The 16208-nt window shown below is 62.9% G+C and overlaps 1 protein-coding gene across 1 annotated transcript in view; it reads right to left on the minus strand.

The window, feature by feature from the left end:
* Window positions 1-1530: 1530 nt before the first annotated feature.
* The window catches only part of ZFPM1 (zinc finger protein, FOG family member 1), a 47801-nt gene continuing 33123 nt past the window's right edge, over window positions 1531-16208 (minus strand). The window contains exons 5-10 of the mRNA XM_063110091.1: window positions 10712-10814; window positions 8167-8376; window positions 4173-4406; window positions 3680-3775; window positions 3453-3599; window positions 1531-3251 (exon numbers count right to left, since the gene is read on the minus strand). Coding sequence (XP_062966161.1) covers window positions 1531-3251; window positions 3453-3599; window positions 3680-3775; window positions 4173-4406; window positions 8167-8376; window positions 10712-10814 — 2511 coding nt within the window. The remainder of the gene's footprint in view (window positions 3252-3452; window positions 3600-3679; window positions 3776-4172; window positions 4407-8166; window positions 8377-10711; window positions 10815-16208) is intronic.

A 16208-nucleotide genomic window follows, 5' to 3' on the forward strand; every position in this document is an offset into this window, starting at 1 on the left:
TGGGGTGGGTGTGAGCCCAGGACTGGTTGAGGGCCGCAGGGCCAGGCCCTGCGCTGTTGGGGACAAGGCTCAGCCTGGCCTCCCAAGCCCCTTCCTCTGCTCTTCCACTCACAGGCACCTCACCGGTTACGGGGTGCTTTGGCAGGGTGGGTGTGGGGCTGCAGCGGGCGAGGGCGCAGGATGCTGGCCTGCCCCACCTCCCGGAGTCTGCGTTGGGTTTCTTCGCCCTTCGAGCATCCGCTGCCCATCAGCGACCATGTCCCTGACGTTCCCAGTGCCTTTTAAAAAAATTTATTAAAAATGTACATACAGTAAAGCTCGCTCTGGGCTGGGCTTAAACATCTAAAGAACATCGTGCGCTGGTACCAGTGAGTCACCTGGCCTGTGGGCGGAGCCTGCTGGACACCCCAGCAAACCCACGCGGCGCATGCAAATGAGGGGCGGGGTTGAGGCCTATGCCCCCCCCCCCCCCCCCCGCCGCCTGGGGCCTTTGTGAAAGGGGCCACCTGGTGGTAGGGGCGGCTCAGCTGCACCGGGGCCCAGGCGTCCTGGGGGTGTGTGGGAGCCCTGAGTGGGCAGTGGCCACCCACCCGTCTGGTCGGGCCCTGGCAAGGGGGACGGGTGTGGGTCAGACGCGCGGGGTTGTGGAGGCCATTGTCCAAACCGAGGCCCGTTAGTTAGTCTGTCACTCCACGAGGGCTGGGAGATGGGCGGTCGGGAAGTACCTCGGGGTTATCTCAGGCGGACAAAGGCCTCGGCGGAGAATTCGCTGTCATCCACCACGGGTTGCTGGGTGATAGGACTGTGTTTACACAGACATTCGCGACTTCAAGTAAAGGTGGAAAAGGACTGACGCATCTATTTTCTAGGGACAACCCAGGCTGGAGAACGCCCACGGCCACCCGCTGCGCAGCAGCAAGGCCTGGCTGCGGCGCGACTGCAGTCGGTTGGGTTTGGCCAAGCGACCCCCTCCGTCCCTCGTAACCCGTGCAGCCCGCACAGGGCCCGAGCGCAGGGAAGGGTAGGGCGGGACGCCCCCGCCCCTCGCACCCACTCAGCCAGCACAGGTGCCCGGCCCAGACTCCGGGCGGGGACGCCTCGGGCCTTATCTCCCTCCTCCCCCTACTGGCCTCGCAACCACAAGGCTTCAACTTCTCCGGGACGCGCCCGGCCAGGCTCCCTGATGGTCTGTGACCGAACGGGGTGGGAGGGCTGCGGCCGGCGAGGACGGAGCCTTTCCCTTCGGCATCCCGTGGCCGTGGCCGAGCCAGAGCTGCGGGCCGGATCTCGGAGGGAGGCGCCGTGGGGCGCCCGCCCCCTAAGTGGCACACACGGCCGGGCAGGGTCACCAGCGCCTGCGTGGCGTCAGGCTGGCCAGCGCTCACGCCCGCGGGCCGCGGCGGGAGTGGGGACAGGGCTGGCGGTGCTCGCTGGCCCGGGGCCCTTCCACTCAGAGAACCAGGCCGGCCCACCGGTGTACGCATCAAACCGCGCTCTTTATTAAGTGCCACGGTCCCGGGCGGGCGTGCCTCACTTCACGTGCTCGGCCGCGTGCGAAGAGCAGTAGTACTTCTTGTGCGCGATGAAGGTGGACAGGCTGCTGAAGCGGATGTTGCACAGTCGGCAGAACCGCGGGTTGCTGCTGGGCGCGGGCGCGGGCGCCGGCGCACCCTTGTCCGGGAGGGGCGCGACGGCCGGCGACGCGGGCGGGCCGGGCCGGGGGCTGGTGCGGTTCGGGCCGGGCGGCGGCTCCCGCGGCTCGGCGCCGTCCAGGCCGTCCCGGGGCGCGGGCGGGGGCGAGGCGGCGGGCGTCCGGGCCTCGGCGGCACGCAGGCCGTGCGCCCGGCGCAGGTGCTCGATGAGGTCGCCGCGGACCGGGCCGTTGGGCGGGCAATAGGGGCAGGCGGCGGCAGACAGGCGCAGGGCGGCGGGCGGCGGCGCGGCGGGGCACGAGAACTTCTTGTGCGCCAGGTAGGCCTCGAGGCTGTGGAAGCTCACGCGGCAGGCCGTGCACTCGTGGTAATCGGCCAGCGCGGGCGCGGCCGGCGTGGCGGGCACCAGTCGCCGCGGTTTCTTGCTCAGGTCGATGGGGCCGTCAGCTGCGGGGCCGGGCGAGCACGCGGGCGCGGGGCCGGGGCCGCCGCCGCCGCCGCTCCCGGGTGGCGGCGACGCGGGGGACTCCGACGCGGGGGCGGGCGGCGCGGGGGGCGGGGCGCCGGCTGCGTGCAGCTCGTAGAGCTTGCGGCGTCTGCGCGTGCGCGCGTGCGGTGCGGCGGGTCCTTGGGGTCCCGTGGGCGCCGCGGCGGCAGTGACTGGCGCAGGGGGCGCGGGAGGCCTGCGCGGCGGCGGGTCGTGGCGCGAGGCGCAGTAGTAGCGCTTGTGCACCGTGTAGGTCTCGTGGCGGCTGAAGCGGATGTTGCAGGCCTCGCACAGCGTGCGGCTGGGGTCGTCCTCCGCGTCGTCCACCGAGCTGCCCGGGCTCTGGCTGCCCTCGCTGCCCCGGCCACCCACCTCCGCCTCGGGAGTGGCCGCGCCGCCCACCTCGTCCTCGCGCGCCACGGGGCCCGGCGGGGAGCGCGGCGCGTCGGGCTCGGCAGAAGAGCTGGGGGGCGCCTTGGGCCGGCGCGCGGCGGGCGCGTCCTCGGGCGCGCGGCGGCCCGAGCAGTAAAGTCGTTTGTGCACGTAGTAGTTGTTGACGTTGTTGAAGGTGATCTCGCACTCGAAGCACGTGGCACCCTTGGGGGCCCCGGCGAAGAGGCCGGCCGGCGCGCCCCCCGCGCCCTGCTGCAGCCGGCTGTGCACCAGCTCGGACATCTTGGCCAGGATCTCCGAGGCGGGGGGCGCCGCATCCGGCGCGAACACGTACTGCGGCAGGAAGAGGGCCCCGGCCAGGCCCAGCTCTCCAGGCCCCGGGCTGGAACCCGGTGTGGGGCTGGACAGCTCGGCCTTCACCCTGGCCGGAGCCGGGCTGGGCGGCGACGGTGTCCGCGAAGGGGCCTGGGGCCCTGGCTCTCTGGGGCCCGGTGCGCGGGCCGCCTCGGGCTCCTCCGCCACCTCCACCTTGATGCTTCTGGGGGCCGCCGGGGACTCGCTGCTGCCTCCATTCTGGGGAGCCACTCTGGCCTCTCCGTTGGTGGCCTCGGCCTGGGCCTTCCTGTCTCGTCCTGGAGATGGGGTGGGCGCCAGGCTCAGATCTGCTGAGGCCAGAGGGCTGTGCAGGGCCGTGTGCTGCTGGAAGGTGGCCAGATTCTCTGCAAGGAGACCGCAGGGCCCTCGCTTCAGGCCTGGGGCGGGACCTGGCTGGGCCACAGCTGGAGTGCTGGGCTGGGCAGAGGTGGTTCAGGGCTAAGGCTGAAGTTGACCAGCCACCTGCTTTGTTGATAAGCCCCCCTCCCACCTCCCATTCCTCAGTGGGCCCCATGGGCAGTGGTAGCCTTGCTCAGGCTGCTCACCTGGGGGGAGCTTGGCAGCTGGGTGTCCAGCCCCTGGCGAGTAGATCTCACCCTTGGACCCTGGCTGGCAGACCATGTGGTTGGTTACCAGGTGGCTGTAGAGGATGTCCCTTGTGGTGGAGATGAAGCCGCAACTGTGACAGACACCTGCGGGCCATGCTGTGGTGGTCAGGGCCCTGAGGCCTCGGCCCTGACCCCACAGACCCCAGCCCCGCCTGCCTACGTACCGCTCAGCGTATCCGTGTGCACCTTGAGGTGCCGCTCGCAGTTGGCCTTGGTGGTGAAGGCCGACAGGCAGATCAGGCACACAAAGGGACGCTCTCCTGGAACACAGGGCAGTTGAGGGCCAGCCCCCGGAGCCCAGCCTGGCCTTGGATTCCAGTGACCAGGATGGTGGGCACTGGGCCCAGGGCTCGGTCTGTGACACGGTCTGAGGGAGAAGGGTTCTTTAAACTCCTTCTTGGACCCTTGTCTCCCAGGACTCCAGCAAGGGCCCATCCCTAAGCTGACCATCCAGACAGCTGCAGGTGGGCCCCCTGCTCTGGGAGCCCTGTGGGGGGCCTTGAGGTGTGATAAGAAGAGGACACAGGCCACCACGCTGGTTTTCCTGGTACTGTGCTGTTCTGAGAGCTCGTCTGGTCTGTGGTATGGCGCTGAGGGCGCGCTGCGCTGATGAGAGGAAGCGAGGGGCATTTTAAGAAGGGGGGAGGGGGCGCTCACCGCTGTGGCTGCGCATGTGGATCTCCAGGGAGCTGGCGCTGGGGCAGCTTTTGCGGCACTGGGGGAAGGGGCAGATGCGTTCGTTGGGGTAAGTCTCCTTGGGCTTCTCGTCTGCAGCAGCCGTGGTAGGGGAGCTGGCGCTCTGGCGGCTGGCGCAGTAGTAGAGGAGGTGGGCTTGCAGGTTGCGCTCGCTGCGGTACCAGATGCCGCAGTCCTTGCAGGGGAAGACGTCTTCTGTGAGGGTGAGGGGAGGACACAGGCTGAGGGTGGGCATGCGGAGGCAGGGGGCATGAGGGCCTTGCTCCACTGACCCCAATGTCCTTGTAGCCTAGAGGAAATGAGGTTCCAACCCCTCCAGGTAACATCCCTCCTTGACTGTCCTTTGATAACTCCGGCCCTTTCCTATAGATTTCCAGGATGCTTTGGGACCCATGAGGAATTGCCCTGTGCCTGCCTCCTCAGAGCCCCCCTTCCAGTGGTGAGCCCCATATGGAGACATTGGGGCCTCATGGGGGAGCCCAAGGAAGCAGTGTGGACACACACTAATGGGCACCACGGAGGGAGGCTGGTCGCGTATGATGTGGCTGGGGTGAGCACAGGTGTGTGGGTGGCTGCACAGGGAACCCACATGCACGGTCCCCTAGCACTCAGGCGCTAGGATGGCAGTCAAGTGTGGCTCTGGGCGGCTTTGGGGAGTGAGGCAGGAGCTGCAGAAGCTGAGAGCCCTCCTTGTCTGTCGCTTCCCCTCACCTGGATGGCTCCATGGCAGTTACTGATGGAATGCTCAGATTTGCTGAGTTCACCAACTACCCCAAATGAACTGTGTGTAATTTTTCAGAGTTTGTGGGGGTTTGGACTGCCCAGTGCGGCTTCACCAGCTGGTGAGGATTCCTCTAACAGGTACTCAGCCAGTTCTCTGTTCCCAGTTTGTCTTTTTAGCAGGACTTTAAGGAATATTCTGTTTGTTTCTGTCCCAGATCCCTGTTCCATCTGCGCGCGGCCCCTTGGCTGAAGACAGGGAAGGGGGAGGCTTGTTCTGCTTGGCCATGACCTTGATGTGAAACTGAGGGGCCCTGGGTTCCTTAGCTGGCTCTTAAGCCCGTTCCATTTAGAGGCTGATGTGATACCTACTTTCTGCTTCTGCAAGTTAGTACTTGTTTCTCACCTGGCTTCTCCAATATTTATCCTGAGCCCACAGTCATCACAGAGGGGGTGGTCCCCCCCTCCCCAGGAGGCTGCCAGGTTTCCACTTTTGCCTCTTCTAAGGAATTTATGCGCCCATGTGTTTGGGTAAGGTGGCCTCTTTCTCCCATCTACCTGTAGTTTTTCTGGTAACTTCTGGCTCAAATCTCCTTCCTATTATGTTATTTCTGTTTTTCAAGTCCCCTTTTATTTGGGAGCCTCAGCTCTGTTCTCTCTCAGCTGAGGCCTTGAGCTGGGATCCGAGAGGCACCAGGTCGTTTGTTTCTGCATCTGCAAGGTCATTGCTGGGAACTGTGCTACTGGCTGGGGTGTGGGGACAGGGGCCATGGCCCAGAAACTTAGCTAGGATGGTCACAGACCACTGGCCACAGGCCAGGCTCGTGTGACCTGCACCAAAGCCATGAGGCTGATACTGCCCTTATCCCCAGGATGGTGGAGTTTCAAGATTGAACCCAGATCTGACTGACTCTTCCAGACTACTAGCTTAGCGGAAGCCCATGCCCCATCACCTGCGGAAAAGCAGGATTTGGAAATGTAGCAAGATGTCCAGCCAGCCCATTGTGGTGTCTCTCAAGTGAAACGTTCCCATGAGGATGGACCCCAGGGCCTCAAATCTGAGAGGAGGAAACCGAGGCCCAGCGGGGCTGAGCTGGGGCTCCCTGCACCCGCCCATCAGTGCAGCCAGACAAGGGGAGGAGGCAGGGAGGCGGCCTCTGCAGGCTGTGGGGAAGGAGACTGCCAGAAGGCTTGGGACCCTCTCTTACCCTGTGAGGCCTGCCGCTGGCCCACTTCCCCTGCCCTAGCGAGGTGGCCGCCCTGGCCCGAGCGGCCGTTACAGCCTCCCATCTCCCTCAAACCTTGGCACCCCCCACCCCGGTAGGAGACAAAGCCAGCGGACCCTGTTTGCCCACTGCTTCCTCTTAACCCTCCGTGTTCTCGCCCCCCCATCCACCTGGGGCCTTGCCTGACCAGCCCCCCACTCTGGCACGGACCCCATATCTGCCATGCATCCTCTCTGACGTCACCAGTTTCTCTTTCTCCCCTGGTCAGTTCCATGGGCACATGAGCTTGTGCTGGAATTGCCCTGGTACCAGCCACGTAGGCCCAGAACCCTGACCAGCTCATCTCTGTCCCCACCACATGCCTCCCCTCTGCTGACTTGCTCAGTTGGAGTAGCTTTGGCCAGGGTCACAGTGACCTCTGTGCTGCCAGGTCCAGTCCTCACTTCCTTGCTCTCAGTCTTGCCACAGGCTGAACACAGCAGACCCTCCCCCCCGTCACTCTCATGGCAGCTCACTCTGTCCCCTGGCAGATGCCCCTCTCCCCTGACTTTGGTGTTCGGAGTGCTGTGGCTCTCTCTTTGCGGCTCTGTCTGGTTTTGACCTTGGCCCTGAGCCCCAGCTGTGACTATCAGCAGGCTCCGAGGTTCCCTTTTAGTGTCCGGCAGGCGTCTTGAGGTCAGGATGCTCAGAGCGGGGGTCTTCTCTGTCAGACTGGGTGTACTGACTGATGTCCACCCGCACGGCTGCACCAGAGCCCCGCGGCCTCACGCCTGGCTTGCGTCCTTCCCCCACCTGTGGGCCCTGCTGGCCTCAGCGCCGGAGCTACCTGCTGCCTGCACCTACTTCAAGCCGTCTTTGTGTTTGACTTGCTCAAAAAGGTCACACTTGTGGCAGTTTTGTAGCCCTGGAGTCTCCACCTAGCAGCCAGGGTGACTGAAACTAAACCCGGTCTTCACTTCCTTGAGTAAAAGCGCTCTGGTGCACTCCTTGCTCCGAGAAGAAATCCAGGCCCCTTGCTGGAGCGTCCCGTGGAGGAGCCCCCTGCACACTTCTGCCACCCCCATAGGGCTGCCCATGTGGCCGCTGTGTCCCATGCGGCTGCTGTGTCCCAGCCTGACATGGTGACATTGAGTCTCAGCTTAACCAATATCTCTTGAGAGTGGTGTTCTGAGGACCCCATAAGGGCAGCCCCCAGCCGGTCTTACCACGTCATCCCACCGCTCATGGGATGTGTGACGTCTGAGGTCGTCTTCCTTCTCAATAAAGCCACTGTTTGCCTCTCTCGAGTGGTGGCTCCCCCAGGGCAGACCAGTGCCGCCACCTCAGTGACCCCAATGCCTTGAACACTGCTTGGCTCACAGTGGATGTAAAGTGATTATCTGTGAGACGAGGGAATCCTGATTCTCACAGCCACTCTCCAAGGTTCAGAGAGCCACTGGCAAGAAGTCACAGTCTTTCTCCTCCAGGGGTGGCTTTGTCCCCTAGGAACATCTGGCCACATCTAGAGATATTTGCATTGTGGCAACTGGGAGGTGGGTGGTTGTAGCATCTAGGGGGCTGAGGCCAGGGATGCTGCTTAATAGCCCACAGGGCACAGGACCGTGGAACTGTCCCCACCATGGAACTGTCTGGTCCCTGATGTTAGATGCTGAGGCTGAGGAACCTGCCCTGTTTCAAGGCCAGTGCTGCTGCTGCTATCAAAACTGGCCTTGCTGCCCACCTTCTGGGGGGTGGCACAAGCCTGGTTTGGCATGGAGGGAAGGGTCAGAGCCAGGTTTGTGCCTCAAGCCTGCCTGCCTGCTGAGACTCTTCCCACTATGTGACCCTGACCTTGGGGACCCACATCCCTGTGTCAAAGCTTGGCTCACACTGCTGCCCCATCTCCATGATACCGACACCTGCAGCCTGGGTGGGGCTTCCCCCTCAGGAGGCTTAGGGTGACCACATTGACCTCCCTTCCTGTCTCTGTTCTGCCTGCAGCCAGGAGCCCCGTGCCCAGGCACACTCACTGTTGATGACTGCCGTGGCGAGAATGGATGCCATCCCGGCCTGCTGGGGTAGCAGATGGATGTCACTGTGCATGGGGGCTGGGCTCGTGGGCTCCACTGGCTCCTTCTTCATGGGGTGGCTGGGGATGCTGCAGTGCTCGGCCACCAGGAGCATGCTCAGGAGTCCACCTGCTGGCACCGGCCTGGTGACCCTGCACCAGAGGGCTTCATCTGGAGGGATACAGGCATCTGTGATGCTAGGGGCTGCAGCCCTGGGCACCCGCCGCTACCTGCCCCTTGATCCTCCTGTGCCTCTCTGCACTGCCTCATCTTCACTTGGGCTTTCAAGTCTGGGGTGGGGGGTGGGGTTGGTGCCTGGCCAGGTGGCTGTGGCTGCTGGTTTCGATGCATGCCATCCTGCCTCTAGGGGCGAGGCGAAGTGTGGGAGGTGGCACAAGCCTGGTTTGGCATGGAGGGAAGGGTCAGAGCCAGGTTTGTGCCTCATGCCTGCCAGCTCCTTCGGCCTCCCTGTCCTGTGCCTATCCTAGTGGGAGGGCCCTGAGAGCCAGCACATTGCCCTGTTCTCCAGGAAGGGGATGATGTGTAGGACAGGTGGTGGAACAACAGGGGGGGGAGGACCCTGAGTGGCAACTCAGGCCCCCCAACCCCCCGGGAAAGTGGCTGGAGGTGTGGGTCCTGGAATGGCCCCCCTACCCTCTGTTGGAATCAGCCAGGTGTGGCTGTTCCTGCAGCAGCCTGTAGGGGGCAGCCTCGGCCAATAAAACCCAGACAGAGGGGCGGCCCGTCCGCCTACAGCGGGTGGCCCCAGACTGCGCTTCCGTGTGAGGAGTGGGCTGGAGAGGGGCTGCCGCCCACCAGTACATGTGCTGCCGCGGTGGGTCCCGTCTGAGCCTGGACAGCTTTAGGGATCATGGTGTCCTAGACTGCCCCCAGGAAACAACCAGAGGTGCAGGCCTCCCCCCTGCCCATGAGGTCACCCTCATCCGCATGGAAACTGCAAGGACCCTTGTCCCGCCCCGTGACCACACTGGGCTGGAGCCCTGCTGAACAGGCTGGGCAGTGCTAACCGGCCCTTGTCTGGGCTGGGTGCGCAAACACGTGGCTGGCTGCTCGCAGCCAACGCCAGCCCCACTGTGTCGAGTACGTTTCTTCCTGTCTGACTGCTCTCTCTGGGTCTGTAGAGCACCCTTTGGCAGGAACGAGGGCAGGGGTCCTCTGCCTTACAAATGGAGAAACTGAGCAAACAGGGGTGAAGTGCTGGCCCGGGCCCCCCTCTGCACAGGCCATCATCCCCTGGCGTGGGAAACTCTTTAGAGGGACGGCCCCGCCCGCATGGCCTCAGGATGGAGCTGCACCTCCACTGAGGACGTGCAGCTGAGTGTGCCATGTGCTCAAGGAGGTGGCTCCATGGGTGGCAGCCCCAGAACATTCTACAAACGAACCCTCATAGGAGAATGAGGTGGATTTCTGGTGTCAGTGGGTGCACAGCCATCACTGGCCTGTAGAAGTCACAAGCATGTGTCCCCACATCCTCCCCTTGGACCTTAGCCTCCCTCCACGTCTTTAACCAGGGGGCCTCCCATGGCCCTGACCCCTGAGAGCCTCACATGCTGGGAAGACTGTGCCTTGATTTCCGCAGGAATGACCCCCCCCCAGGGCAGGACGGGGGGCTGTCACTACAGCCCAGTCTCTGAAGAACAAAGTGTGGGTGGGTGATTCCCGAGAGCTGTGCCCCCCCCACCACCCAGCCATGTGTCCATGTCCTGGACTTTCTTCCTGTACTGAGAGGACTGGCTGTGAGGGGACTCCTTCCTGCTCTACCTCCTTCCTCCCAGGCCTCCCCCCATCCTACCTCTGCCACTTCTTCTAGAAGGTACGGGAGATAAGAGGGAGGCCGCGAGGCCAGGCAAGTACAGGGAGCGAGCCCCAGGGGTCTGAGTAAACTTTTCCCTCAGCCCCCTACCCATCTTCCAGATAGAGAAACAGGCCACAGAAGATGAAGGGACTTCCCAAGGTCTCACAGCTAGTAAGGGGCACAGCTGGGTTTGAGCACAGTCCTGACTGCCCTGGAGCCAGTGAGACTGTATGGGGCCCTGGTCTAATGGGCACCTGCAGCCTGGTCCACTGCTTAGCCAGCCTGGGCTTCGGGGTCCCTGTCGCTGCCCCTCAGTGGTCTCCCAGAGGCCCCAACAGCAGTCATCGTCCGAGCCGGGGAGAAGCAGAGAAACCCCACCCCCAGCGGCGGACATCTTACTGGGTCCAAACTGCCTGGGTGGCTTCTTCCTAAATGATTTGACTGGGTCCTGGTTTATCTGAGTTGAGCATCTGCCTCAGACTGCAATTCCAGGGGCCAGGACGGGATGGGGCCCTGGTCACTCAGCGTGGGGTGCAGGGGTGGCCTGGCCGTACCAGGGAGCAGCTCGCCTCCCCTCACCCTTGGCCCAAACAGGCTGGTTTCCCTTTAAGGGCCCAGCCCAGGGAGAGCCAAGTGACCCCACCTTCCAGAAGGCCACAGGCCGGGAGGGCAGTGCTGCAGGATACCAACCCTTCCTGTAGATCTCTGCGTTGGCTTCAGCCTCAGTCATAGCTCTGGGCAGCATTCTCAGCCAGCAGGCCTTGTCCACCAGCAGCAGGCTCAGGGCCGGGCTCTGGGGAGAGCGAAGTGGAAGGCAGTCAACAGATGAAGGTTGCAGCAGGGTGGCTGCTGCGGGGCACATGGGGGATGCCTGTGAGACTGGGTCTCTGTTGCCGCCCGGTGGGAACTGCCAGGCTGGGCTGTGGACACTCGCGGTGTGCATGGTCATGGGCCCAGCAGCTGACAGGGAGTGTGGCATGTGCTGTCCTGTGCCACAGCACCGGCCAGCGGGACTGAGAGGGTGGCCAGTTCCCTGTCACACACTGTGCCGGAACACAGAGGTCTGTGGCTGGGCACTGGGCTCTCTTGGCAACTAAGCCCCAGAAAGGTCAAGCAACATGCCCAAGGTCACACAGCCAGCAAGTGGCAGAGACTGAGCTGCACCCAGTTCTATATTCTCCCCGGTGCCCTGCCCCAGCCTTGGTGGGGCTGCTGGTTGGGATGGCACATTCCACGTGGACACCTCCAAAATGAGCTCTGTGGGCTGAGGCCGAGATCACCCAGAGTAGATGGCATCTCCCTAGAGGTGGACTTCTGTGTCCTCTCGGGCCTTGGTGTTCTCTCCTGACAGTGGGGTTCCCCTCCCTGCTGCAGGGCATGGCAAGGCCCCCTTGACCCCTGTCAACTTCCTGGACCAGCACATGCAGACCTGGGCCCAGCAGCACTCTGTCCCCACTCTGAGGCTGGCTAGGCACCAGCCCCCTCCCCGAGGGCCCCAGAGACAGATGGTGTTGTGTTGGGTCAGCCCCTGGCCCCTCCAGCCCCACTGTCCCCCCATCTCACAGATGAGGAAACTGAGGCACGGGAAGGTGAGTGAAAGAGCTTGTGCCAGCACCGCCTTGGCCATACCATGCTCTCCCTTTGCAGCTCGGCCTGAGAGCCGGGCCCTCGCAGTGCCTGGAAGGAAGGAGCACTCAGCCCAGCCCTTAAGGCTGCTGCCTCATTTCCTGCGCCCCTGCACCCTGGCCCCCAGCCCGGCAGCAGAGGAAACGCATGTGGCCCCTGTCTCAGGGCAGCCTGGTGCTGGGAGAGGGCTGGGGTGGGACAGCCTGAGAGGTGTGGCCCACAGTGGTGGGGCAGAAGCCTGCCTTACTCTGTGTCGGGAGGTTGGGGTGATGGCTGCTGCCCCCATGGGCCTCAGCCCCCTCCCACAATGCTGAGTCCGCCCCAGCCCCTGCCCAGTTCTGTGCTCGCTCCTCCGCGTGGTGGTCCCAAGCTCAGCCAACCGGGTACCCTATGGACAAGCACAGGGCAGGTTCGTGCTTGAATGATTTCCTGTAAACATACTTGTTTTATGTTTTACACAAATAAGTGACTTTTAACCAGAAACTGTGCATCAAGATCTTTAACTGAAAACCCAGCGTCACCTGGAGGTGCTGCTGCCTGCATAGGACGGTTTTGTGTATTTGTGGTGAGTATGGCCGTCAGGCTGGCACTCCCCTGGTAGGAAGGCCGTGTGTTTGGCTGGGGTGGTAGGAGAAACTAGGTTGGCAAAAGTGTGTAGAGGTGTCCCTGGTGGGGTTCTGGGGCACCTCCCTGCACCAAGGCCATGTACTTTCCTGGGTTTTGCCTGTCATGCCTGGGGACTGCCTTAGCTTCCGAGCGAGGCCTCCCCTCCATAACCTCAGGCTGGGCACCACCTGGACCCCTTCTGCATCCTGGCCCCATTCACGTGGCACGTGCAGGGATCCAGCGAGTTAAGGCCTGCTGGCTGGGAACTCACGGTGACAACTCATGGCAAGGGCAGGGCAGCCTGGCCAGGGGAGCCAGTGACTTCTGCATCACTTGCCTGCAGCCACGTGGCTCAGTCACGGAACAGGTGAGTGGAGATAAGCCCTGGCCCCGGGAAGGGAGGTGTGCAGTCCCTGCCCCCAGCTTGGTTTCTCACCTGCAAACAGGTGATGCCCCCCCATCCCCCACAGACCTGTTGCCAGGTGGCGGGGAGGCCTGAGCCTCTGCCCGCTCTGGCCCGTCCTTGTCCTGCCACCAGCTTTCTGGGGAACCTCAGGAGAGTCACTTCCATCTCTCTATGAATGAGCTTCCTGCCAGGGCGCTGGGAAGTAGTGATCCGTGGGAAGCTCTTTGAAAGTGCCTGCCTGGCGCGCACCCTGCACACGACACAGATGGGCTCCAGCACCCTGCTTTTGCTTTCCCTTCGGCTGCAGGAGAAGCCGGGCAGGGTGGGTCCACAGGGGCTAAGGCCAGCCTTAGCCAAATGTCAATTCTGGGTCAGTTTCTCCTCCAAAGAGCCTGCACCAGGCAGGCTGGTGGCAGGTGGGCACCCCACTTATGATAGATGCCCTGGAGGTTCCCAGGGCTGCAGTGCAGGGGACAGGAGCTGCCCGCCCGCTGTGGGTCCCTGTTGGTTGGGACAGAGGCTTCCACTGAGGCCACAGCTAGGGCAGGTTGGGAGCAAACTCTGGGAGCAAGGCAGAGGGCAGGCCTGGCACAAAGGGGGATGGTGGCGGCTCCCGCATCCTAGCTTCGCCCGGCCTGGTCCTGGCCCTCCCTGCAAGGCCTTCCTGAGTCTCTAATGAATATTAATGAGCGGAGGAGGGTGAAAAAAATTAATCCGCCTGGTCCTCCGACGGGCGCTGCAGTAACGATATGAAATCTAATTATTCGTCCCAATATTTCTAAACCCTCAAACTGAGACTGACAGCCTCCTGGTCGGTTTAGTGCTTATCGCTCTCGGAAGCAGCGTGCTCCCAGCATGATAAAAACACACGCGTGCGCCCGCAACTTTGCTGACGCTGCACAGCCCCTAATTTCTCTGTGGAGGTTCTGGGTGGAGAGAGAGGACCACCGCCATGTCCCCAGCCCTGGTGCCAAGCGTGGCCTGTGCCTCCCCTGACGTCACCCATCACAGTCACCCCACAGTGCTGGAGCACCCACTTGGTGCCACCTGGGTGGGGTTGGGTGCACAGTCCTATCCGTGCAGGGCAAGATGAGGAAGAAGAGGGGTTGGGGCCAGGAGGTCCAGGCTGTAAGACAGGCTGACTTGGAAGGGGCCTGACACCCCCACTTAGGTGAGGAAAGGCTGGAGAGGGGTGGGGGTCTGCCCTTGGGGTGCAGGGCCCCCACCGTGCCAGCTCCCAGGGCAGAGAGAGCACAGCCCCTCGCCCCGTGTGACCCACCCGCCCCCAACCCTGGGAGCTGCTGCTGGCGCTGGGGCCAGTGGACGTTGAGTCAGGAAGCGAATTTCAGCTCCTGCTTCCCCTGGGGGGTGACACAGCCTGGGGCTGCTCGTTTATTCTCTTTCCTCTGTAGTTGTCTTTTTTCCCCCATTTCCGAACAGCCCTGGAACAGAAGCCTTTTACTCCGGGGCTGAAGGTGCCCCTCTGACCCTGCCCTGCCTATTGGCAGCAGGGGCAAGTTGGGGAGGGGCCCATTTTTAACTTCCCAGCCTGGGCCCTCTGCCAAGACTGTCAGAGATGAGCATGGAGACCGCCTTCCCTCTCTGGGCGACCCAAGCCCCACCTAGGACCTGGCTTGGCCTGGACAGGCGTGTCCAGGTCCACAGAGAGCCGCGGCCCATGCCCTGCTCATTGCCCCTCGCGGTCGCGGCCCCTGCCCTGCTCATTGCCCCTCGCGGTCGCCCGACCCTCCCTCCTGGCTCCCTGGCGGCCCCACCCAGCCCTGGGATAGCAGGCGGCCACTTTAAATTCTCTGGGCGGATCTGAGAACGCTCCTTGTTTCCCCCAACAAAGAGGTCAGTGTCTGGACTCTGAGTGGCGATAACCATCAGAAACCCTATCTGCACCGCATCCGCTGCCACAGCTTCATCTGAGGCTGCTCGCAGACCTCGCTGCGCATCTCACCAGGCTGCGAGAGGGACGCAGGCCCATCTTGGGGTGTGGGGGCCCACTCTGGGAGGGATACAGCCCTTCAGAAGCCCAGCAGGGCCATCTGGGCCTCCCCCGGGTCACTGTTGGCTTGAAGTACCAGCAGCAGGTTCACGGTGGGGTCAGGGCTGTGTCTGTGGCAGCTGGTGGCTCTGATGTCCCTCCCTTCGTCCTTCAGCCCCTCCCGAGCCACCCCCACTGCGTTCTGCTCCCCTTCACAAAAGGCCACATCAGCCGTGTGAAGGCCACTCAGCTCCTGTGGTCTCCACAGGCCCCACGAGGGGCCCATTTCACAGAGAAGGCTAGACACGCAGGACTGGAACCAGGGCTGTGAGATGGTCACTGCGTCCCCGCAGCCATTCCGCCGCTCACTCACTCATTCACTCGCCCACTCAGGCACCTATCCGACAGTCCCTGAGGGCCAGCTGTGTGCTGGGGCTGGGGTGCAGTAAACAGAATGTGCAGTCCCTGACCTCCCAGGGTGGACACTGCAGTGAGCGGCCAGCGGATACCACCAGCAGAGGCTGGAGGGGGACACAACAGAGAAATGGGGACCGGCTGAGGAGGGCTGGAGGCCTGGTGGGAGCAGCGGTTGGCAGCTGAAGCCAGGGCAGGCAGCCAGGCCTGGGTTGAGGAAGGAAACTGTGTGGATATCAGGGACAGAGGACAGCAGGGGACAGGGGATGGCAAGGGCAAAGGTCAGGTAGTGTGACTTGAGAGAATAGCCAGGTGTCATCCTGAGCCCCCCAAAGACAGTGAATTGCAGGAGCCGGCCCCGTGAGGGTGGTGAGCGCCTAGAGGGAAGGTCAAAAGTTGAAGATGGTGTGTGTGTATCACGACCCCCTCGCCAGCCATCCTTTATGCTGGCTAGTCTCAGCTGCCACCTTCATGGCCCCAGCCCTTCATCTTGGAGTGGCTCCTGGGCCCAGGGAGGGAACCCACCACAGGGTGGGCCTGTGCCCATGGCAGCCTTGGCTCATGGGGTGGGGTGGGCCAGGGCCTAAGATGGAGAGGCTGCTCCCAGCCCTTAGCTTTGGTCTTTTGAGGTGTCTGGAGGGGACCCAGAGCCCCCTTGAGCCCTAGGTGCCTCCCAGGCCCTGGGGTACTATTTAAGCTCCTCCCACTGCAGGCAGGGAAACTGAGGCATGGAGAAACACAGTTCCCAGGGACCCAGCAAGGCCAGGGGCAGGCCTGGACTGACGGGTCTCCTGTCTCCCCGCCTCCCCATAGCCGCAGGGCACCTCATGCCATCCTCCCCCTCAGCCCAGTGCCCAGTCAAGGCTAGACCTGACAGTTGCCTCCAGGGCCCAACCTGGGCTGAGCCCCAGCTGGGTGCTCACTAGCCCTGTGCAGTGGGCTAAGTGGTGGCCTCCAAAGATGTCCACCGCAGCCTGTTAATTTGACTTTATTTGCAGATCTGATTAAGGTAAAGATCAGGGATGAGATCATTCTGGACTGGGTTGAGCCCTAAATCTAATGACCCATGTCCCTAAAAGAGAACAGAGAGAACCCACGTGAAGACAGAGGCAGAGGCTGCAGCAACACGTCTAGAAGCCACTGAA

The sequence above is a fragment of the Cynocephalus volans genome, chromosome 10, assembly GCF_027409185.1.
Source record: "Cynocephalus volans isolate mCynVol1 chromosome 10, mCynVol1.pri, whole genome shotgun sequence".
Taxonomy (NCBI): domain Eukaryota; kingdom Metazoa; phylum Chordata; class Mammalia; order Dermoptera; family Cynocephalidae; genus Cynocephalus; species Cynocephalus volans.